This window comes from Lemur catta, chromosome 13, assembly GCF_020740605.2.
Source record: "Lemur catta isolate mLemCat1 chromosome 13, mLemCat1.pri, whole genome shotgun sequence".
NCBI lineage: Eukaryota > Metazoa > Chordata > Mammalia > Primates > Lemuridae > Lemur > Lemur catta.
Window position 1 is genome coordinate 68497493 of NC_059140.1, and position 25158 is coordinate 68522650.

Here is a 25158-nt window from a genome sequence, read left to right on the forward strand (position 1 = left end):
CTGCACATCTGCCGGGTCTCGGCTTCAATCTCACTTCCACTGACACTGACCTGACCACACTACGTAGATCCCTTGGGATTTGCTACCTTAGCATCCTGGATTTTTTTTAAATCAAAGCACACATCACAGTGACTATTGTATAATTCTCTGAGTATTGTTCAATACTAATTTCCTTGACTAGACAATAAGCTCCTTGGTAGCAGGGATTATATCTGTATTATTCCCAACTAAGTTGCTAGTCCCCAGTGATTCATAGTTGGAGCAGGCAGTCAATAAATTTCTGTTGAATCAGTGAATAAATGGAGGGAGGAAAGAAAGGATGGAAGGAAGCGGAGAGAGAGGGAGGAAAGGAAGGAGAGAATCAAAAATTAGGGTTGGATGACTTAGTGTTTCTTCAGATTTGCTTAAATCCTGCTGATACATTTTGCTCTTCATAGACTGATTTTGACCGTTTCTTATTTCCTCAGAGATCTATGTGTGTGTGTGTTTGTGCTTTTGTATATCTTTGAGGCTATGTGATGGGCTGTCTATAATTCCATAGAATCCAAAATACTAGAACCATCCCATACTAAATCATTTTTGATTTAATAATTATTTTATGAATTAATAAGTGAAAATCTTCTTGTCTGAAATGGAGGAATATTTTTCTTTTAAATCACACTGAACATTATTTTCTTATTCTGGACCTTAAACATTTGCTGAATTTTAACAAAATGTGTGCATTATGCATGTAGACTTGCATACATGTGTAGTCAGTGGCCATGTTTTCTTGCATCCTCAAACATCTTATCCTGTCGTGGTATACTCTTTACGAACCTTTATTTAATTTTCTCTCAGTTTTCATCTGATAGAGAACTGGTCTGACAAGTTAATTGCATGTTTTATGACGAATAGATCCAGAAACATAACAATTACAAGAAATTACGATGACATGCTGAATAAGGGAAGGAGTTGGGTTTGCCCCCGGCAGATGGTAGTACAGGGGAGTGTGAGGAAGCTGCTGCTGAAGGCTCTTCTCTGGCCCTCGGTCCGGCAGGAAATGGCAGGGCTTGGATGTGTGGTGGGATGGTTCAGCCTCTGACAATGGAAGCAACTTCACAGACCCTTTGATAAAGAAAAGCAAGAAAGACTTTGTTCATTCACTCCTGTCTTAGTTCTGGCTTCCCAGAGCAGATTCTGAGATGAGGATTTGTGTTCCTGGAAATGCACCAAGGACAAAACAGTAAGGAAGTGGGGAAGCAAGGGGGTGAAGGCATGAACACCAAGCAAGGGTGCAATTCTGGGTGAGGGCTTCCGAAACATTCATCACACTGCAGAGTTTGCCCCACTGGGAGGCAGGAGAGCCAGGTGTGCACACTCCTGCACAAGTTCATCACTGCAGGTTGTACCAGGGGCACCTTAGCCGCCAGAGAGTTAGGGCAAAGGGGCTGCAGTCCCTCGTGGGTCCTCAGAGGAGGGCTGCAAGTAAAAGCTGTTAGGAGCAAAGTACAAACAGAAGCTAGAAGCTGGGGAGTGAGAGTCCACACCCAGCAAAGGGATCCAGAGGAATCGGGTGGAACATCTATACCATCAGCTGTGGCTCCCCTGCCATTTAAACCCCCCTGAAGTTTAAACTTCTATTTTATTGACTTCTCTGCAGGAAAAAAAAATGATATCCTCTCTTTCTTTGTCCTCTGATAGTCAACCCTTTCTTTGGCAGCTTCTTTTTTCATCTTTATTTAATACATGTGGCTGCTGTCACATATACTATTCTCCAATAATTAGCCCCAGCAGCTACTTTTTCTTGAGTCATTAATAAAGAATTATATACTCTGCTTTTCATGTTAGGTCACAGGACTGTATGGAGGTCAATACCTTGTTAATAATGAACGATTGATTGTATTCAGTGATATGAGTCCTGTGCTGAACAGATAAACCACAAATTTTGCTGACTCTTTGAAAGGTTGTAAACCACTGGCCATCTCTTAGCTACCTATTAATTCTCCCTCCCAGATTTATTTAATCCTGCAAAAGAATAATTCAAAATGGACGTTATTCTCAAGACTCACAGCCACATTAGCCCACGGTTGTCAGCACTTCTGGTCCATGAAGGGGACACGGGTACCTGTGAAAAATGCTTATTCTATGTCTCGGTATTAATGGGGGTCATTGTGCCAATGAGACCTGCCCCAACGTGGAGATGTGATCTTTCAGCATCTGCCATCCTCTTACATTTAAGACACTCTCTGTGAGGCTGGAAAAACAAACCAGGTTTGGGAATTTCTCCCCAAAAGTTCAGTGCCAGAACAGGACTAGAGTCACTCTTAAAATAAAACCCCAGGTTTATTCCGTTTCTCTGAGACAGCCTGGCCGCCTGCTTTGCTTCCTTCCTTTCTGTTTTTATTTTACCCCTTCATCCAGGAATTATTTACTGAGTGCCTACTAGGGGCCAGGCACTGTAGTAGGACTACAGCAGGGACAAAATACACACTCTTCCCTTATTGAATCTTTGGTTCTAGTGGTAGAATGAAACACACACACACACACACACACGCTTACCCATAGACCGTGGAAAGTGCTGTGAGGGCAGTAAAGTGACGTACAGGACGATGGAGTGACTCTGATGAGGCAGGCAGGGCTGGGTGGTGTCTTTGCAGAGGTGCCGTCTGAGAAGGAGCCGGTTCTCTAATGCTCGAGAATTAGACTTTGCTGGGTGGAAGGAGTAATGAGTGTGAAGCTTCCTGCCAGCGACAAGCTTGATGTGCTTCAGAAAAGGTAGTCAGTGTGGCCGGAGAGAAGACGGGGGGGGGGTGGTCATGAGCTCTGAGAGGTCAGCAGGCACCAGCTCATTTAAGGCCTAGGCCATAGGAAGGACACAGGCCTTTCAGGATTCATGAGAGGGTTGCAAGTAAGAGCGTGACTTGACCTGATTGGCTTTTAAAAATGTAGGTGCCTGCCTTGTTGCTGCTGAGGATGTAGGTAGAAGCAGTGAGACAGGACAGCAATGACGGCAGGTGAGACTGCCTGGGGGTGCTGTGGGCATTTGAGAAGGGGACATGCCCATGGTAGATTTTGGGGGCAGTGGCAAAGGACTTGCCACTTATTACTGGGAAGTCCTTGAGCAGGTCATTGAACTTTCCTTGGCCTCAGTCTTCTCATCTGAAGGATGGGGATGAAACCCATGTATCTACCCTACTGTGTTCTTATGAAGATTAAATACATTAATATTTAATTAATATTTACTCCATGTAAAGCTCTTATAATGCTTTGGAGCAAATAGTAGTCAATACATATTAATTATTTTTTAAATTGTGATTATTGGATGTGCACAGGGAGGAATCTAGGACGACACCTAGACTGGAGAATCAACTACACAGCTTGTTGTCTGTGTGCACAAGCGATGCCCTGAGTACTTTGAAGATGCGGAGGCTCTTGATCTAATTTTGCTGCTGTTGATCATAGTGACCACAGCCCTTAGCTCATATAGCTCTGTCTCTCCTTGCCTTTTTATCTGTACATGGGGCACAAGCTAACTGCCCCTCCAGGAAACTTCCAGAAAAAGCATGAAGCTGAATTGCATCAGTCTTTGTATTTTTCAGTAGAGAAGTTGTTAATTTTTCCCAAATGAACAAGGTGGAAATGACTGCATTCCGTAGCGAGCAAGACTGTACAAACCTACCCCCAATGGCCAAGGAAGCTGAGAGGCCGAAAGAAGAGCCTGACAAATCCAGTTTCTCAGAGAGAAACATTTATTAGGGACTTACGAAGAGAAGCCACGTCTGGGATGGCTAGGAGACTGTGGATGCCTGCACCCACCCTCCAGAACGTGTTCTTTATAAAAGCAAGTTTTTAGGGTAAAGACATGTGCAGCCGGTCACGTCTCAGACTTTCTTGCGAAATCATGACCACAGGGGAAGTTAGATAAACATCTTTATAAAGGGTTTTCTATGCTGTAGGCGTTGTTTCTTTATGAGACGTTATCTATGCTCCAGGAACACCTTGGTATGCAGGAGTCAAACATCGGGTCAGCACGGTGGTTTTGCTTCAAGATGGCATCACTCTTGCCATGCAACAGGCTGTTTGCCTACAGACTGACTGAAAAAAGGGATAGGTTTTTAATCTAAATTTTATATGTTTAATGACTGTGAAATCCAAGTGTCTTGGTGCCTGTGTTTTTGTCTAATGTAATGTGTAAACAAGAACAAAAGGGAGGTAAATGGTTGCTGTTGGAGTATTGTCCGATAAGATGGTAAGACCAGTGAAAAGAAAAATTAAAATTGGATCAGAAAAAACAATATCAAGGGAAAGATATCACAGGCTTTCTATTGTGCACACACAAAGAATAACTTGGATGCCATTAAAAAAAAAAAGTTAATGTATGCAGAAACCCATTCCATTAGTGCAGATAGGATATTTTGGGTCAATGTCTTCTTATTCTTGGAATCTGGAACCCAGGTCTGAATCCTGGCTCAGATTATTACTAATTATAAGCATATAACTTCTCTTTTAAATTCCAGCTTTTTTGTCAACCGTGCTGAGCTAGTATTCTACCTCACAATGTTGTTAGAAAAATCAACAAAGACAATATATAAAAAAGAAATCTACTAATTATATGTTTAGTATTTTGAGTATATTATTACTATAAATACTAACCCAAGTCTGAGAAATCAGGACCTATTTGGACCCTTGTCATTATTTTTTCACTTTAACGGTACTTTAACTTCAAGGTGAATGTTGACCCCAGGAGAGTCTGGGAGTTTTTGTCCCTGGTTCAGACAGTAGAGTCATAAATAGCAGTATTATTCACTTTAGGATAATTACCCATTATCCTCCTCCTTAGAGGAGCTCTTTTGCAGAAAGGTTGTATCTGTATTTTGATTTTTCTCCCTAAGGTACTCTATCATGCAGGTGAGTTTGGGTGATTTAAATTAGAATTAACTCCGACTCTCCCATTCTGATTGTTGCGATTTCTCCCTTTGTTCAGGCAGGGGTGTGGACATTGGTGGAGGGGACTAGGCTTCTCTCCTGTTAGCCAGCATGAGTCATAGCCCTGGAGATCCTTCTGAAATGCACAAAACCACTCTTGTTTTCTTCACTCTCAAGATAGCTCTCGGCACATGTTATCATTCCATTTGAGTGAGGACACCATGTTCCTAGTGGGTATTTCAGAGCACACACACACTGGAAAGAAATAACAAAGCCTCCTGCAAAGGCATCCTCACCTATGCCTGCTTTCTCTCTTTTTTTCATCCCCAGGTAAGTGTGAAATCGGCTGGGCCTACTACTGCACGGGAGCAGGGGCCGCCGCCGCCATGCTGCTGTGCACGTGGCTGGCTTGCTTTTCCGGCAAGAAGCAGAAGCACTACCCGTACTGAGAGGGAGCCCCCAAGAGCAGATGGAGGAGAAGATGGCCCAAAGTGGCTTGAATGGGGCCGAAGCATCCAGCTACTTTCAAAAGGTGGAATAGTGGTTCTAATCCAATGCAATGCTAATGAAATGAAACCCAATAAAACCAGGAACATTATACAGGCAGGAGGGGTGGGGGAGATTTGTGAAAACAATGAAACGTATGGAATGACAGAGAAAAATGGACCAAAGGCTAAAAATATTTCAGGGTGTTGGGTGTTTCTATTCCACAGAGTATTGTTAACGTTTAACAAACACACACACACACAACGAATCTATATATGCAAACAAGGGTTTTGTTTGTGTTCTTAGTGTTTTCTTTAAAGGTAAGGACTCAGAAAATCAAAAGGGCTAGTAGAAACAGTGTCATGTTGGGAAGCAGGCTCCCCTGCAGCTGTTCCCTGTAGGTCATGGCACTCCTGAAAGCACACAAGCACACAGACACACGCGTCCACACACGCGCCCACGCACAAACGTGGATTGTCGCACAGACCGTACGGGAGGTTTGGTGGTGCCATTATTCCTCTGTTTTTTTTTTTAATATACATTTAAAATACAGTATTATCACTTCATAAAGCATACATTAAGCCTAATACATGGACCAATAAGCCACTCTATCAGTATTTTGTATATCCTGCATAAGCTCCTTACACCCTCTACACGTTTTCAGTGTTTATGCAAACCTTTAGAGTTAAGCCTTTGTATTTCAATGTTATTCAAAGATATGCAATATTTCTCTGACTAGCTTCTGCTATGATATTCTTGTGAAGTAAGAAGGACAACCTTCTGTCCACTGTTAGGAGAGAATTCAGCTGCAGACATGAGAGGGATAAGAGACATTTTCCAGGCATTGGATCTTGTTTTCTTTTGTCCATTATTGTTCTGTGCTGTACCACGTTGATTTCAATATTCATTTTGTAAAAAACTACAAAGTGCTATTTTGTTTGTATTTGAAAAGCTCTGTGAATAAATTCTCTGTTTGATCAATAGCGAGATGAGTCATGGAGTGTTAACTCAGTTATCGAGTTTGCCTCTTTAATTTCTTAAATATAGCCTTTCCATTACAACAGTCCTGTAAATTCTCCTTCTCTCTTTTAAGGCCCCTCATTAAGTCACTCACTAATCATCCAACTAGGCACAGTTTTAGGCATACAGTGTATTAAAGGCAAATAAGAATAGTTTCTGCTTTCAAATAAAATGCTTTGCTGCCAGAATTCTAACTTCCTGCTTATTGCACTTCAATATGACCAAATTCTTACGAGAGAAAAATTTCAGCTCTATTTGGTATTAAGTCTGAGACTATGGGCCACAGTCAGACATGATGTAGGGCAACAAGAGCCAGCTCATGGCTCAGGAGGTGTCTGGACGACTAGTTTCCAGGATGATGACAGTGTTGTCACAGCTGCCAGTGACGTGCTGTCCTCCACCTTCTACGAGGTGCTGGGTTTCTTCTGTACGTCTGTGCCAGGGACAGTTTTACACCATGCTCCTTCAGGGATCTTGGCCGTTGGAGAGAGGTTATCTCACACGCCTTCCCTCAGCAGAAAGCCCCGACTAAAGAGAAAGGTTTGGATGTTTTCATGCCCCCTTAACAGGCCCAGCTCTTGCAGGCGCAAAGATTGCATACTGGATAACGGATATATTATTTTATTAAGCAAGTCTGAACTATTGTAGCAAATCCTTAAAAATTCAGCTTCAATTAGATTCTAAATTATGTGCTTTTCATATTTAGAAATTGAACATTCTGGCTATTTATACATGTAACTATATTTTCTATACACTGTATACATATTTATCAATTTAACTTGAATATCTGAGGATCACGCTCGCTTCTGGTACTTTTAATCATTGCAGGGTGAGGAGCCATACTGCTCTGGAAGAACAATGCTGGAATCTGGCCAATAAAATTCTGGACTTTCTGAGGCTTTTTTGGCATGGAGAAAGTCATTCCGTTCTCAGATGCTTAATTCATAATGTGCTGAATGTCATTTGATTGTGTCTCATTGTCTGCTGAGCAGGGGCTTCTCCACTCTGTGGTTTCCTGCAGAGAAGAGAAGATTGCACTTTGCTTCCTCAATTAGCCTATTATTTTCACGTATAGCTGGTGCTTTTCACATTTTTTTTTAACTGCACCTTCCTGTCAGTATAGTGTTATGACTTCCTAGCTCCCATTATCAAGTTGGAGTTCTCTATGGAATTCATTAAGGCCTAATTCTTTAGACAGATTTAAGGATGTCAATGTCATTTTTATGTAGTCCACATGACTTTAGACATTAGTGGGCCTCACTAGAATAAAAACCGAGCCACTCTTTCATGATAAAGTCAAATGACAAACCCTTACACCACAAGGGCTAGTCAGATCAGATGATTTTTTTTCTCTTTTGGGTCAAGATGTCCCAGCATTTCATGAGAAACATCTAATTTATTAATAATTATATATTGTGTTTTTCAATTGAAAATCAAGATTCATGGAATAATAACAATAATAGCAAAGTCTGTGAACATTATATATTCACAGGGTTCTTACTGATGTACACTTACGAGGCAAAAAATTTTTCCATTTTTACAACCTCAAAAGCTTTCATTGCTTGCACATGCCTGTGAGGTGAGTGGGGAGTTTAGCTTGTTTTCAGGAAGAGAAAATGACATGCAAAGAAGTGAATTGATGGAATTTAATTGACTCTTCCAATTTTCAGCAATTCATTCATGTATTTGGATAATAGTTATTGGGTACCTGCTACTTGGTAGGCATTCTGCTAGATATAAAGCGCTAAACAGAACACAGCCCCTGCTCCCAAGTTGGTCCTGAGCTCTTGGGGAAGAAGTAACAAGAGCATCGGTGATCATTCTACCACATGTCAACTGACTCTCAAAGACGGGGAGGAAGTTCCTCCCAGAATCCGCACACACAAATTAAAAAGGCATAAAGAAAGATGACATATTACAATTTTCTGCTCTTCAAAAGGCATCATTCAGAAAATGAAAAGGTGAGCCTAAGACTGGAAAAAGTCATATATCTGGTAAAAAACTTGTATTCAGAATACATAAACAACTCTCTCAGATGAATAATAAAAAGACAACCCAATTTTTTAAATGGGTAAAAACATGGATGGGGTAGTTCCCACAAGAGGATATACAAATGCCCAATAATGACATTGAAGAGGTTTTCAACATCATTAGTTGACAAGAAAACGAAACTTAGAGAACCACAATGAAACACCACTTACCATACACTAGAATAACCAAAAAATTAAAATATTGACAACCTCAAATATTGCCAAGTATGTGGATGCATGGTTGGAAAAACAATAGGCAACTTCTTGCTAAGTTAACTGCAGTAATTCCTCTCCTAGGTATTTATGCCAAAAAAAAATTATGTCCACAAAGAGATTGTATAAGAATGTTCATTTCAGTTTTATTGATAATAAGCCTAAACTGGGAACAACTCAAATGTCCACCAATGCATAGATAAATTGTGGTATATTTAAACAGTGGGCTACTCAGCAATAAAAAGGAATGAACATCTGGCATACACAACAACCTAGATGAATCTCACAGACATTATGTTGAGCAAAAGAAGGCAGACTCAGGGGGAAAACTAATATTGGTGATAGAAATAGTAGTTACCCTCTTATGAAGGTGGGGGATTGACTGGTGAGGACACAGGGGGACTTCTTGGGATAATGGAAACGTTCTATGTATCGATTGGGGTGGTATCCAAATGGGTGTATACGCTTGCCTAAATCCATCAATAAGAGCACTTACGGATTGCATTTTAGGGTATAATTGTACATTAAAAAAAAAAAGAGAGGTGGGGAGGGCCGTAAGTGTTAATGGGACTGTGAGTCGTCTCACTTGGTGTGGTGGCAGTGAGGGTTAGTTTGGGGCAGGTGGGAGATGAGGCTTGAGAAAGGCAGGGGACGCTTTGTGTGCCACTGCTAAGAGAACTAAAACTTAAAAGCGATCCTGGAGGCAGTGGAAGGCTCCAAAGTAGGGGGAAAGGTGGTAAGAACAACTTGTGTTTTTTAGAAAGATCCCCGGAGTTGGAGAAAAGGAGGTGAACAAACAGGGTGATGTCATCTAGGTGCGAAATGATAGGGCCAGACTGGGCAAAATTAGCAGAGGTGGAGAAGCTGTGACAGATTGGAGAGGACAGGATAGAATCGGTAGGTCCCTGGAATGTAAAGAATGGGAGGAAGAGAGGTGGGTGGATGCCAATGCCACAGACAGAGACATGGTATGAAAAAAGAGTATTTCACAGTGTACACATGTATCAAAACGTCATGTTGGACACCATGAATAAATGCAATTTTTATTTGTCAGTTAAAAATAAATTTAAAAGAGAAAAAAAAGAGACCATCAACCTAGAATTCTACACCCAAGGGAAACAGTTCAAAAACAAAAAAAAAAATTTCAAATAAAGACCTTTTTCAGACATACCAAAAAAATGAGTGTAATTAAGGACTTGTGTGTGAAATGCCTGTGAAATATTCAGGTGCACATGCTTAGTGGGTTGAAAATTAAGGCCTGAGGCTCAGGCAAAATTTTGGATATACAGTCATGTGTTGCTTAACACAGGGATATGTTCTGAGAATGCATCTTTAGGTGATTTCATCATTGTGGGCCCATCATAGAGTGTACTTACACAAACATAAATGATATACCCTATTGCACACCTAGGCTCCATGGTATACTGTACTCCTATACTAGGGTCCTATTGCTCCCAGGCTACAAACCTGTACAGCATGGAAGAGGACTGAATATTGTAGGTAACTGTAACACAGTGCTATTTGTCTAAGTATACCAAAGGTGCAGTAAAAAGACAGTATAAAAAATTAAAAAATGGTACACCTGTATAGGACACGCACCATGGTGGAGCTTACAGAACTGGAAGTTGTTCTGAATGAGTGATTGAAAGAGTGGAGAGTGAGTGTGAAGGCCCAGTAGTGTACGTTATTGCACACAACTGTAGACTTTATAAACACTGTGCACTTAGGCTACACTAAACTTATTTTAAAATATTTTTCTTTCTTCATTAACGAATTAACCTTAGTTTACTGTAAGCTTTTTCCCTTATAAACTTTTTAATTTTTTTTACCTTTGACTCTTTTGTAATAACACTTAGCTTAAAACATAAACACATTGTACGGCTGTACAAAAATACTTTATATCCTTATTCTATAAACTTTTTTCTACTTAAAAAGCAATTTTTTTTTTACATTTTAAACTGTTTCATTAAAAACTAGAACAAATACACACATTAGCCTAGGCCTACATAGGGTCAGGATCATCAATATCACTGTCCACCACGTCCACATCTTGTCCCACTGGAAGGTCTTTACGGCAATAACAGGCATGGGGCTGTCATCTCCTATGATAACAATGCCTTCTTCTGGAATACCTCCTAAAGCCGTGGTCCCCAACCATTTTGCACCATGGACCAGTTTCATGGAAGACAATTTTTCCACAGCAAGAGGAGTGGGAGGATGGTTTCAGGATGATTCAAGCACATTACATTTATTGTGCAGTCAAACCTCTCTGCTAATGATAATCTGTATTTGCAGCTGCTCCCCAGTGCTAGCTTCACCGTCTCAGCTCCACCTCAGATCATCAGGCATTAGATTCTCAGAAGGAGCATGCAGCCTGGATCCCTCTCATGTGCAGTTTACAGTGGGGTTCACGCTCCTATGAGAATCTAATGCCCCTGCTGATCTGACAGGAGGCGGAGCTTATGCGGTGATGTGAGTGATGGGGAGCTGCTGTAAATACAGAGGATGCTTCACTCACTTGCTGCTCTCCTGCTGTGTGGTCTGGTTCCTAATAAGTCACAGACAGGTGTCAGGTATCAGTCTGTGGTCCTAAAGGGCCTGCCTGGGGTTGTTTTACAGTTAACTTTTTTTTATAACTAGAAGGATTACACTCTAAAATAATGATAAAAAGTATAGTATAGTAAACATAAACCAGAAACATAATTGTTTATTATCATTTTCAAGTATTATGTACTGTGCTATATTTTTGTTTTTTATCTTTTCTGATTTTAGTATTATTTTTAATTGACATCATAACTGTACATATTTATGGGGCACTCATGATATTTCAATACATGTATACAATGTGTAATGATTAAATCAGGGTAATTAGCATATCCATCACCTCAAACATTTATCATTTCTTTGGGTTGGGAACATTCAAAATCTGCTTTTCGAGCCATTTGAAAATATACAATAAAATGTTAATTATAGTCATCCTATAGTGCTATTGTATGTGCTATAATTTTATACGACTGGCAGTGCAATAGATTTGTTTACATCAGCGTCCCCACAAACATGAGTAATGCATTACACTGTGATTTTATAACAGCTACAACATCACTAGGCAATAGGAATTTTTTAGCTCCATCATAATCTTACAGAAGCACTGTCATATTTGCAGTTTGTCATTGACTGAAAAGTCTTTATATAACGCATGACTGTATAGATAACAGATGTGGGCAATATCAGTGAACATGCAGTCAATAAGAAAGAATGAATGCAGAAGAAGAAATGTTAGTGAACATCATAATTTAAAGGATAGAACATTAAAAGGATTTTTGTTGGAGCAATCAGAGATGTCAAAGGAAACTAAAAAGAAGATGTCACAGACACCAGTGGAGGAGAATAGAATTTCAAGAGGGAGAGGGTTCTCAGTAGTGTTTATGGCAAATGTCCTGGGGGAGTCATATTCTGTTTATTTGATTTCGTAACTAGAAGTTTAATAATGACCTCAGAAAAGAGTGTTTTAGTAGAGTTGTGGGGGTGTTAATGAAATTGTTAGGGGTAGAAGAGTGAATAAGAGATGAAGAAGAAGTGACAATTATAGAATAATCTTTCAAGAAACTTAGCTGAGAAGGGAGAGAGAAAGATGAAATTCATTGTGCATTTTTATTAATAGAAAAAATACCATCTTTGTGAAAACTTTTTTTGCAATCCTTGGTGAATGGGGTGAATTTGTTAGAACAGCAAATGCTCACGCACCCTTCTTTGATTCAGGCTTCTCTTACAAAGTGGAGCAGGTTTCTCCAGAGAGTCCTCATGGATGGAGGTAAGTCCACCAGATTGTTCCACTGGTTCCAGAAAGCCCACAGGACCAAGAAGAAATTACCTTTTGTTTCAAGAGAAATTTTTGAGGGAACTGAATCAGACTAATTCCCCAGAGCAAGGAAGGAAGATACGATGAACCAGATGACTGCGCTAGCACGTGGCAGTCTGTGTCCGTGAGAGAAAACAATTGACTTTTTCCTGGAGGAGTTCACCTGTTGTAGAAAGAGGACGATATTCTTATGATCTAAGTCATCTTTAGTTCTGTATTTTTTGTGCCTATCCTAGTTTCATGTACTGAAGTGATAGTTAAATTAAATATACCTGAAAATGAATTTTTGGTGATAATGAAAAATGAGATTATTTTTAACATAAACAGGACAAGGAGAGAGCTCGGTGTTGTGAGGCCATCTGTGGCCACACAAGCTAAATTACTTCCACCAGCAATTGGATCTGGAAACTCTTCTGCGTATATATTTTTTCTTCACAACTTTCAGAATTGACATTTCTCTGGGATATGGAGAGGCACTGTTGCTTGTCTAGTCAGAAACTTATGCTATGATTGCCTGAGATGTTTAGTTTGGCTCAACCAGAATAGTTTTACATGGCTTCTGATATCCTTGTATTTTTATGTTAATTATTTATTCCTTTAAAAAGTGTTTACTGATCACATATTCTGTATCAGGTATCAGATACTGTGCCAGGAGCTACCATTGACGTATTTTTCCTTTTATTATGGTCCTTAAATTTTTCTATTCATTTTAATTCTTTAAAACACATGCTGTTTGTTACAATTCTTTAAGCATATATTAGATCATAAGGGCCAACCATAATTTTTTTTTAAAAAATGAATGTTTAACTTGTAATACACAGAAATAAGCTTCATTAGGAGGGATTTTTATAAAAGGCAGTTTTTATATACTTACCTGCAATGAATTATTATTTGCTTGAAGTGAGTTATTAAGTGATTAGTTTCCGATCCACTTTACTGACAAGCACCAGGTCTTTAAGGGAAACTTGGGATTAAGGGTACAGCTGACATAAGGAGACGGATAGGTTAGGGCTAGTTAACCAGCCACAAACGTAGATTTGGCTCCTTGGCTAAAACTTCATGCACCCATCAGTGAGTAGGGGCTTGAGAGTCAGAGTGACTGAGTGTGAATCTTGATTCCATTGTATAATGGTTGTGGGAACTTCAACAAGTTTCTTAACCTTAGTTTCTTCATTTTTATAATCTGAACAATAATCTTATAATTCTTAATAAAGTTTCATGAGGATAAAACAAGATAAGCCAGGGTAAACTTTTTGTTATCAGTACATGGTACTCACTTAATACATAGTAACTTTTGTTATTATCATTATTTTTCTGGTTTCTTTCACTCTGGGTCCCAGAATTTTGACGAATAGGAAAGGAGTGTCTACACACTCTATGTCCATAACAGTACCAAGAGGAGGGAAAGAACTCCGGACTTTACAAGAGCATCTAAAAAGGTTTGTTACAAATACTCTATCAATACTTGATAATAAAACTAGACACAAAATACACTTTCTGATCCTTGTCTTCATTTCTTCTGAAGAACTGTTGATCACCCTTGTCCATGGAAACTAAGGGAGTGGTTCTTGCTAGTTTAGTGTGTTGTCTCTGTGATCCACATTGCTTTGTCCTGTGAGGTCTGATACGCTTTAGAATATCTTCTTCCAAAACACAGATCTCTAGTCCAAAGTCTTTACTATTAATAGTTCATTTCTCTGCAATGTTTCACTTTCCTCTGACTGCCCTGGGGCACGTGGCTATGACTTTGCTGCTGCAGCTGAGATTCTATACACTGAGCTTTCCCGGAGCCTTTATCTCTGTTTTCTTTGGCGCCTCGCCTCCTCTGTGTTCTGCCTCTTGTCATCACGAGAAAGGAGTTTTAAACTACTTTGGCAAGAAGAATCATTTTGGTTTGCACGTGTGCCAAATGATTACGGACACTGAGGCATTTTCTGTAATAGCAAAAGTCTGGAAACAAACAACCATCGAGGAGTTCCTTAAATAAATTAGGGCACATCCATGGGTAGAAAACCATACAGCCATTTAAAAGGCAGCCTTTCTGTACTGACATGGAAAGAGCGCCCATGTCTATTCAGAGAGAAAATTGAGATGTGGAAGAGTTTATGTATCAATAGTACGCCAAAATTCCGGATAATATCTTTAAAGAATATACATGCATTTGCTTTCTACAAATAGAACGTTTCTGGAAAGATAAATAAGAAACATGACAATGGGTGCCTCTGGATAAGAGATAAGCAAGGGAGGGAGACTTAAGTGCCCTTTGTTTTGTTGGACTTGTGACTGTCGTTACCTTTCCAAAAATAATTTTTGAATAATACAAAGGGATAATTTTTAAATGCAAGAGATGATAGATATACATATTTCTCAAAAGCTTTAGAAAATAAAACTTTCCATTCCACAGCCTATTCGAGTTCAAAGCCAGCCCCTAACTTTCTGCAGATTTCTGGGGGGCTATTTTCAGAGGTTATCTCTGCCATTGCATTTTTATATACCCACATCCTGCCTTTGTTCTTTATCACTTTGACCCCCACCTGAAACTGAGCTGCTTCTTCAGTTTCAAAAAAGCAAAAGCAAAACAAACAAACAAAAACTCCTCGTAGTTACAGTGCGGCATCTCGAGCCCCTATAAATGGAAGAGTAGACCACCTTCCTTCTGGTGCCCTTCCACTATGAACTTCCCGGAACCCCACCAGCCTGACCTCTCTCCATCGGGCTGCCTCCTCTGTCCTCTTCTGTAAAAAGCAAAATAAATTATTTTAATCTCCTGCATAGCAATTCTGTGATCTTATTTCATTGCTTAAGTATATATAAAGACAGCTTACCTGAAAAGAAATTTTGCTATCAGTTCTTAAAATTGTAAAATTTTGTAAAAATGCCACATATTAATATTTCTAGAGTAACACCACCAAAATGTTTTTTTTTTAGAAGGGGTCTCACTATATTGCCCAGGTTGGCCTCAAGCTCCTGGGCTCAAGTGATCCTCTCACTTCAACCTCCGGAGCAGCTGGGATTATAGTTGTGTGCCATAGCACCCAGCTCTGCAAAATTATTGTTGATTTATCTTATTCCTGTATTCAGCCTTTAAACATTGGCATTCTTCAGGGCCTTTTCCCCTTCAACATCATTATCTACCTAGGCCATCTCAGGAATTCCTGTGGCTTCTATTATATCGATTTACCAAACCCTCCCACAGGTACATCTTCAGCCCCAGACCTCTTATATCCAACTGCACATACAACATTTCCATTGAGCAAAATCACAGATGTATCAAACCCAATCTGTCTAAAACTGAATTCATAATCTTCTTCCTAAACCTGTTCTGCCTCCAGTGATCCTTGTCTCTGTACATTGTACCACCATGAACCAAGCTGCTCGTGCCAGAAAATTGTCATCATTGATACTTCCCTCTCCCCGTCCATATCAAATCCAACCCTTTGGTAGACCTACTTTCCTCCACCTCCACAAATACTTTCTTAATCCAGTGATTGTCAACTGACCTGAGCCAATTTAGCCAATCCTATTTTGAGGTTCATGTTGGAAATATCACTAGTTTAAGAATTTCGAGATTGGTGAGAGCTGCAAGTCTCCTCCTCCACAAGCTCACCACCAGATGGGATGTTACAATTAAAGCAAGTCTCTGCCACATAGCGTTTGCAAGTAAGCACAAAAAAATTCTCATACTGTCTGTTCCACTTATTTGCTCTTTAGGCACTTTGGAAAGTACCCAACATGAAAGGCTCACTTGAGCAGATGTGACAATAATCTAGCAACAGGATTCGGTTCACCTATTTTTAGCTCAGAATCCTTTGTGAAATAATAGGACACAGAGGGGTCCTATGCCTAGGATTCCACTCTGAAAGGTGAGAGGCTCCTGGGCTCTCAACAGTCTCAGAACTCTGTTCATGCCAAGGTAGAACTGGCAGAGCCGACTCATTAATTTTAAACGCCACTCATTGCACCAATGAAATATTCTGCCCTTCCTTATGTCAATTAACAAACTCTCTGATGAGGATTTAATGGTGATATTTGAAGTCAGTTGTTGTAGCTGCCTCATTTGATGAGGGTCTACTGAATGTTAAGTTAACCACCATTAGGGTGGAGATTAAAAAGAATTTACATATATTTGTATGTAATTACATATATAATGTATATAATTATACTCATAATGTATAGTATATAGTGTTATACACACACCCACATATGTATACACACAGACACATATATTTACATATCACGTTTTAAAAATCCATTACAATGTAGCCCTTTTTATCTGCACATTCCTAACTCACCATCCTGCATCCTCATTTGCTCTCCTCTAAACCTATTTTCATATTGGTGAAATAATCAAATTTTGAAATCATAAGTCTCATTATTCCTCCACCTCACTGATTTCTTTCTTACTTCTCTTCTTTAACAGGTCGGTATAGATCTTACTACCCTGTCTTTTGACACTCTTCTCCTCTTTGCGCTTGTCATTGTCTTCCTTTCCATTCCTTCAATCGGCCAAGCTATTTTGTGCCTTGCGGGGTTTGCACTTCTGTTCTCCCTCCATGGAACGTCATTCTCCACCTCTCTTGGCCGAACTAAACCCTGTGTATAATTAAGGTCACAACTTCAGGGCCATTCTTCATGGAAACATTGCTGACTTCTCCCCACTTCAGATGATGTGAGCTTCCTGGTAGACCCTCCTATGACCAAAGTCGCAATTAATTAATTGTCGAACGTCTGTTTTCTCACTTGAAAGTTGTCATCACAGAGACCAAGTCTGTGTCTGTCTTACTCACTTAGCACTGCGTTTGTCTCTGTTAGTGTTCAATAAATATTTACCGCACAACTGAGTGAATTTAACAGCTGTATTATATCTGGGGAGCTTCAGCCACATACTTAAATTGTATGTCCCGTTGGGACATGGGTTTGTTGGTAGCTATGTTTGGAAGTATCAACTGGTGTAGACTTTTTAATGATATTCCCTGGAAAATGATGTGACACATTAATTACTCAAATTGGATATACAGAGAATATATAAATGTGATGCCCTTTGAAATTTAAATTCTAAATCTCCCTTATCTGATGGCTCCTAACAGTCTTTGAAAAGAAAAAACAACATTCAGGATGAGAATGAATACAAACAGTCGCAGGGCATGTCTGGAAGGAGTTTCTCCATCACTTTTTCTCAGAGTCTTCTGAGGAAAGCATGGCAGGGGTCAAAGGTGGACACAGGGTGACCTTTCAAATGAGAGTCAAAGGAATTTTCCCAGCAAACTGGGTTGAAAACTGTGCTGTGAATTAACTCCGTATGGGGAAATTTTACAAAGTGCAAAATCCATTTGTCTGCTTTGCTCCAGTAAACACAGATTAGAAGTCCATTTGCTTATATTGCAAACATTGGGTTTCTTTTATGGTATTATTTCGTGGTGTCTTGGAGGCAATGCAAGGAATAATTTATGCATTGAAAGATTGCCAGTAACCTCTCAGGCATTAAATTGCTCATACATTTCCCCCTCTACTTGTATTGTTTATTAAAAATACAGATGCATGGGTCTAACTCTGAGAGATTATTATTCAGGATGTATGGTGTGGGGCCCAGTAATTAGCACTTAAAATATAAGTAAAGACTTTAAAAGATAGAGAAAGCCATTAAGAAGATATAGCAAGCACACATATTAACCCTATTCACACACGTAGACCTGGCTCACTCCTTTCATCTGCTATTACAATCCTCATCACTGGAGAGATCAGTGACCTTGGAGGGTCTTTGTGGATATCCTACTGAGGAAATCGGGCACCTTCAGTTTGAAACGGAAGTGAATTTTACTACAAGTGAGGAAATAGAAAACAGGTAGCTTTTTTTCCTCCAAGGAGTGGACTACATTTACTAACACTAATATTTACTAACATGGGTGTGACTTCTTCATTTCTCTTTTCTAGAAAAGTCTAAATTTCCACAATAGATAAATGATGGCTAATAATGTAAATGGCATACTTCTCCAATACATTTAATACATAAATATGCCTACAATATTCAGACTCAAAATTTCTCAGGACCATGCCTTCTTCCCAAAGACTTATAAATTTATTTTCATATAAAAAAAGTTGCTCAGTTGGTGATTCTTAAAAAAAGCTGCTGTTTGGAATGCATGAATATCACCCATACATTTGGTTACGATTTAGAAATGTAAGGGCTTTGTTGGCTTTTTGGTAGGAATCTAGGTTAAGGAGAAGAATGTGGATGGGCAGCAGGAGTGGATCATATTGAGCTGACAGATCGGGAGGTATCCATTTTATCAATTATCCTTTGGAAACTGTCAGGAGAGAATTCAGATCCCTTGACCCCCAGACTCCCTAGGGTCTCATTTTCTTGGGAGAAATAAGACTTCTCGGAAAAGCAGAACTTTCAAGAGAAACTGGGAGGCAGCACTGAGAGTCCTTAACATGCAAATGAATTCTGGATTCTTACAGTGGAAATAATGAAAAGAAAAGGACATTGAAATTTTCCAAATTTTTTTTACCAAAAACTGTTGCACTAGATGTAGTTTCAGGGAGGGGAGGGAGGGGTGTGTGTGTGTGTGTGTGTGCACACGTGTAAGTGTAGTGATGGGCACAGCCAGTTTAAGGTTCATAGGAGTCAGTATTTTTCAGTATTTACACATTTTCCTCAGCTTTGCCATCCAGCAGTGACAGATAAGGAATGACAATTGTTAGTTATAAACAGCTGATTCTTGCAAGAATGACAATAAAACATGTAACAGAACTATGAGGCAGGCTTCAGAGACCAAAATGGGTGGTGAGGGAGGCCATAGAGATAGCATCACTTTGCATACTAGCACTGGACTGAGTGAGAGGTAGCTAGAAATTTCCTACCTACTGGAAATCTTCAGTCTCTCCATAATTGATTTTCTAGAGGCAAAAGTCAACCCAGAAGAATTCGAGAATAAAATTCCTATTTTATTAGAACAGTTTGAGTTTCAAAGACAAAATGATGATCTAGAATTCTGAGTGATGCCAGGGCGTTTGTTCTTTCTTCCTAAGTATATGCCAACTGCTACCAAGGTGTTTTTTCTTCCACGGTTCTGGAGGTGACACCAGACTGGGGCAGGCCCATGCAAGTTTCTCCAGATCATTCATCTTTGACCAAGCAGGGGGTCCCACGTGCTCACTCTCAGGGGCCTGGACAAGATTGTTTTGGCCTTTCCTATCACAGTTTTGCTTCTGTTGGCTCCTTTTTAGGTTAAATCATTCATTTTTTAATTTTAAACTCCAGCTATGCTTGGAGTTTAAAGCCATAGTAACGGTATATGTCAGTGTAAAACAGGCTTGGATTGAAGACTCATTTCTGCCACTTACTAGCCAAGAGAGTGTTGAAATCTTGAAACCTCTGTTTCCTCACTTGTTAACTGTAGGTAATAATAATACTTACCTAATGGGAAACTCACAACATTGTCTAGGAAATAGTAACTGCTCAATTAACGTCATTATTTCCATTCTTAATATTTTCACGTTTTGAAGTCCTGGTGCTCTGTTATGGCTTATGGAATCTATAAGAATCTCTTTTATAGAAAATGAAGAGCCTGCATCTGACTCTGACTTGGAAATTTCCTCTTGACAGTGCTCCAGATTTCTCTGCAATTAGCTTCCTTGGAGAACATTTTGAAGCCTAGGAAGTGGTCTCTAGTTGTGTTACCACAGGCACTGAAGGTCTATTTTATCAGATCTTTGCCTAATGAAGGATTCTGCACAGCTCTTCCACAAACTGGGTGTTTTTTTTTTAATTTTTAAGTTTTTAATTATTATGGGTACATAATAGTTGCATATATTTATACAGTACTGATGATATTTTGATATAGGCATACAACGTGTAATAATCAAATCAGGAATACTGTGATATCCATCATCTCAAGCATTTATCGTTCCCTTGTGTTAGGAACATTCCATGGACTGATATTTTTAATAACAGCTCACAACCCTCATCACATTGGATATGGGGTTTACTTTAAATGACATCTCCTGATTGGAGATGTAACAGTTCAGAACTACGTGTGTCCAATCGGGCGCCGAGGAAGAGATCTGCTAGCAGGAGTGTTGAAAGGAGGAAATGTGACCACGATGTCCTGTGCAGGACATAGAGAGCAAAACCCTCCATACTGTTCGGAGATGGTGCACACAGGAAGCTACGAGTATTGTTAGATCACCTGAAACATTCACAAGTGTGAATAAGAAACATTCAGCACAAACCTAAGGCCCCCGGAGGTGTCTAGAATGAGCTCTTCATAGTTTCCTGAGTTCACAATGTTGGAAATTTCTCTAGAGCCCAATCTTGCCCTTCTCTGCCTCTGCGGGTTGTCGGTGTCATTCCCCAGGCCTGGGGGCTGCTCCGGGACATGGTTAGGCTCTGAAGGAGCAATTCCCATGAGCTTTCACTAAGAATGTCAGGTCGCTGAGACAGACATTTTCAGTCACTTGATTTTTTTTTTTTTTTCTGCCTCCGGCAAGTGATTTTCAGCTACTCAGTTGGTAATGAAATGGTTGGACTGCTTGGAGAGAAACCAGACAGGAGGAAACATTGTTTTGACCTAGTTGAGCAATTGAATAGATTGTTGTATTTTAATGATTTCTGTTTATAGCATATTGCCCAAATATGTGTGTGTGTGTGTGTGTGTGTGTGTGTGTGTGTGTGTGTGTGTGTGTTTCAAATTAGGGCTGCCAATTTTTCTAGGAAAACTGTAAACGTTAATTATCAGTGCTTATTAAATAAAGTATTAGGAACAGCATACCATTACAAAACATGCCACATAAAATTTCCTTCTTTCTCCCTCCCTCCCTTCCTTCCATCCTCCCCTCCTTCTTATTGCTTCCTTCTCACTTCCATTTTTTAAGTGACAAGAACTGCGCTAATATGAGAGGATACACTACAAACAAAAGGTCCCTGCCCTCAAGAAGCAGTCTGACGGAGAGACAGACGTGTTAGTAAGTAGAGCTACAATTATAGAAGTTTGTACAGAGTCCTGTGGGGAATACGGTAGGCAGTGGTCATTCTACCTTGACAGTTAGGGAAAGCTATACAGAGGAGCTGTCGCTTGAGCTTTGTTCTTGTTCAAGAAAAAGCTGCAAATGAATTGAGCACGTGTCCGACTTTATTATAGTCATGGGTACATGCTCGCGTGTGCACAAAGTCAGTAAAGAAGCAGACCCTTCACGAATCTTAGAATACGATTTTTGGCAGAATAAGAAAAAAGTTGTTTGCCAAAACCCACGACTGGATGCTTGGCCGGGGTGCTGAACAGACTGCCTCAGTCTTTGTGTTCAGATGTTTAGGACTCAGTTTTGGTTCAGTTAAGCACATAAATGTTCAGTTTCTGTAAGTTTTATTGTTGTTGTTGTAGTCATATTTTGTTTTTTGAGAATTGCTAGACAAGCAAAGATTAGGTACAGATTGTGGTTAACTCGCCAAATTGTCTGTAGCATATGTAGTAGATATTACCTGCAAATTCTTTCTCAGTAATTAAAAATGGATAGATATTTCACCAAAATGATGAGAGAGGGCATCCCAGGAAACAATGGCAGCATGAACAAAGGGGTGGAGGCAAAGACGGGTTAGTTCTGGAGGGGAAATAAAGGTGGCCCTCAATGAAAGAGGACAGGGCTGGAGTGGAAGGAGGCCAGTGCGTGGGACAGGGCCAGAGCTACCACCAACTTGCTGATGACAGCTGGGTTTGTGTTTCCACTCCTGACTGCTCCCCTCTGTCTGCTTCTCTCCTCTCTTTCAGGTACTTCCACTATATGTATGTTGGTGCATGTAATGGTATCCCATATTTCTGTGAGGCTGTTTATTTTTCTTCCTCTCTATTCTTCAGATTGTGTAATCCCTACTACTCTTTCTTCTGGTTTGCTAATTCTGTCTTCTGCCAACTCATATAGACTGTTCAACTCCTCAAGTGAATTTTTCAATTGGGTTTTTGTACTTTTCAGCTTTGGAATTTCCACTTGATTTTTTTTTGTAAAAAATAATTACTATCTCTATTCATCTGTGTTTTCTAGAATACCAGAACCAATAGGCTATGTATAGGTATATAGTAAGAGATTTATTATGAGGGATTGGCTCACATGATTATGGACGCCCAGAAGTCCCGCCATCTGCCGTCTGCGAGTGGGAGGCCCAAGAGAGCTGGTGGTGTCATTGCAGTCCAGACCCAGGGCCTGAGAGCTGGGGGGCTGGGGGGACCAGTCCCAGCCCTAGTCCAAAGGCCTGAGACCAGGAGTGCTGACGTCTGAAGGCAGAAGACAGGTGTCCCAAATCAAGCAGAGAGAGCAAATCCACCCTCTCTCTATCGTCTTGTTCTATTCAGGTCCTCAGTGGATTGGATGTGCCCACGTTGGTGAGGATGATCTTCTTTACTGACGACTCAAATGCTAATGTCTTCTAGAACAGAGGTCCCCAACATTTTTGGCACCAAGGACTGGTTTCATAGAAGACAACTTTTCCACAGACAGGGGTGGAGGTGCAGCGGGGAGGCAGTGGAGCTCTGTGGCCTGGTTCCTAACAGGTCTGCCTCCCGGGGATTGGGGACCATAGCTCTAGAAGACAAACTTAGAAATAATGTTTCACTAGCTGCCTGGGTGTCACTTAGCCCAGTCAAGTTGACACATAAAATTAACCATCACATTATCTCTATTAATATTCTCTATTTGATGAATCATTGTTATTACACCTTCTTTTGATTCTTTAAACATGATTTCCTTTAGTTCTCAGAATGTATTTGAAGTCTTTGTATGCTAATTCTATACTGGCCCTCTTCTAAAGCTGTTTTTGCTTTTGGCTTTTTTGCCTGCCATTTTTTTCCTGCATATAGGTTACATTTTCCTACCTCTTTGCATGTCTCCTATTTTTTGTTGTTGTTGTTGTTGTTGTTGTTAATAATTGGGCATCTTAGATAATATATTGTTATAGCAACTCTGGATATTTTTCCTTTTCCAATTTCTGAGACACCGTATATTTTTTTCTTTTAGTTCAGTTATTTGTTTAGATTCTTGCCTGGACTGATTCTATGCAGTCAATTTCCCCGACAGTGGGCTGCCTCTAATATCTTGCTCAGACATTTTTCTTGGTTTTCACCTTTTATCCTGGCTTCCTAGGCGTCCCCGCTGGCTCTGTGTAAACCAGTTATTGGGCAAACATTCTGGTTAAGCCCTTATCCAGTTATAGTCTCATCCTATTTTCACAACCATCTTATATGTGTGGCTTGGGGATTACCTTCACATTGTGGGGACTTTATAAGTTGGCCCCGTGTTCATCCAGGGGCTGGTGGCCTGGAGGGGTGCTTTCCAGTCCCTGCTGAGGGGACACAGTGCTGGGCTTGTGCACAGACTTCCAGTCCACCAGAGATGGCAGTGATTTTACTTTTTAAGCCTGGCTTTCTAGAAGTTCTCCCTGGGTCAGAGTAGCTTATTTTCAGGCAGTGTTTGATCAGAAATGGAGCCGAAGCTCTTTGATCCAAAAAGGCTCAAGGACCTCTGCGGCCAGAGTGGTGTATGGCCTGGGGACTGCTTCTGGGTCTGCCCCACATCCTGCTTTAATTACTCCTGAGTGGGTGCAGCCTGGCTCATGTGCACAGCCTTCCAGACCCCCAGGGAGGACTTTGATCGCGGCAGGGCTCTTCTTGGCTGACTCTTTCCCTGATTCTCTCTGCTAATCTTTTGGCTGGTCTTCCATTTTGCTCATTTCTACTAGTATCATGGTACTCCCAGCCCCCTCTCAATTACTTGTCATCAATACCTTTATGCATGAAGTTATTCCCCTCAAGCCGAGCTGTGGCGTTCTCCATTCCCACAACCTGCCCCTTCCCCTGGAGGGAGACTTAGAGCCACTGAACCAGAGCTGGGGTTTGGGGTAACTCCCCATTTTTACCAGAATGCCACACCCTCTATAAGCAGTGCTGGAAGGGTGGGTACCTTTTACCTTCTTGGCTTGCCTCAAGGGTGTGGCACCTCCTCCCCCAGGAGCAGGCTGCAGTAGAGGGAGTCAGTGTTCCCAGCTTGCAGCACCTGGGGCGGGAAGTACCCTCACCCTCTGAATGCGAGCTCGGTGGGAGAAGGGACCCCCCCTTCCTCTGGCCACGCCTGCTCAGGGCAGCACTTCCATGATGTGAGACTGTGGAGGATGGGAGGTGCTAGTGGCCTGTCCCTTTCTTGCTGAAATTACAGTCCTGGACTAGAAGCTGAGGGGAGCAGGGACCCCATCATTTTGCCTCTGCCCACCGGGAGTAGTACCTCCCTCACATGGAGCTGGAGTTGGGTGGGTTCATCGTTCAGATGTCTAAGACTCTCCTTGTTTGTATGGAGATGCAGCACAATTTGACTCAGTATTTTCCATTTGCTGCATATCCCTGGGGAAATATCCAGGGTCATCATTGTTTTTGTATTTTCTACCAGTTAAATGCCTGTTTTCCTGGGGAGAGCATTCCCCTAGCTCCTCACATTGCCATATCCCGAGTCCATTCTCCTAGCAGACCAGTTATTGCATTTTGAAATTTGAGGCTAAGTTCCTTGGCACCCAGCAAGCAGACTGCCAATTTTACATAAACATAACACAAATGTCATTGCTGTTGTTAATGGAAATAGTTTTTAAATGATTTCAAAATGCTAACT

The 25158-nt window shown here is 40.6% G+C and overlaps 1 protein-coding gene across 1 annotated transcript in view; it reads left to right on the plus strand.

The window, feature by feature from the left end:
* Window positions 1-6374, plus strand: part of LHFPL6 (LHFPL tetraspan subfamily member 6) — a 221478-nt gene extending 215104 nt beyond the window's left edge. Inside the window, exon 4 of the mRNA XM_045566961.1 lies at window positions 5236-6374. Within this exon, the coding sequence (XP_045422917.1) occupies window positions 5236-5354 (119 nt within the window). The 3' untranslated portion in view covers window positions 5355-6374. The remainder of the gene's footprint in view (window positions 1-5235) is intronic.
* The last annotated feature ends 18784 nt before the right edge of the window (window positions 6375-25158 follow it).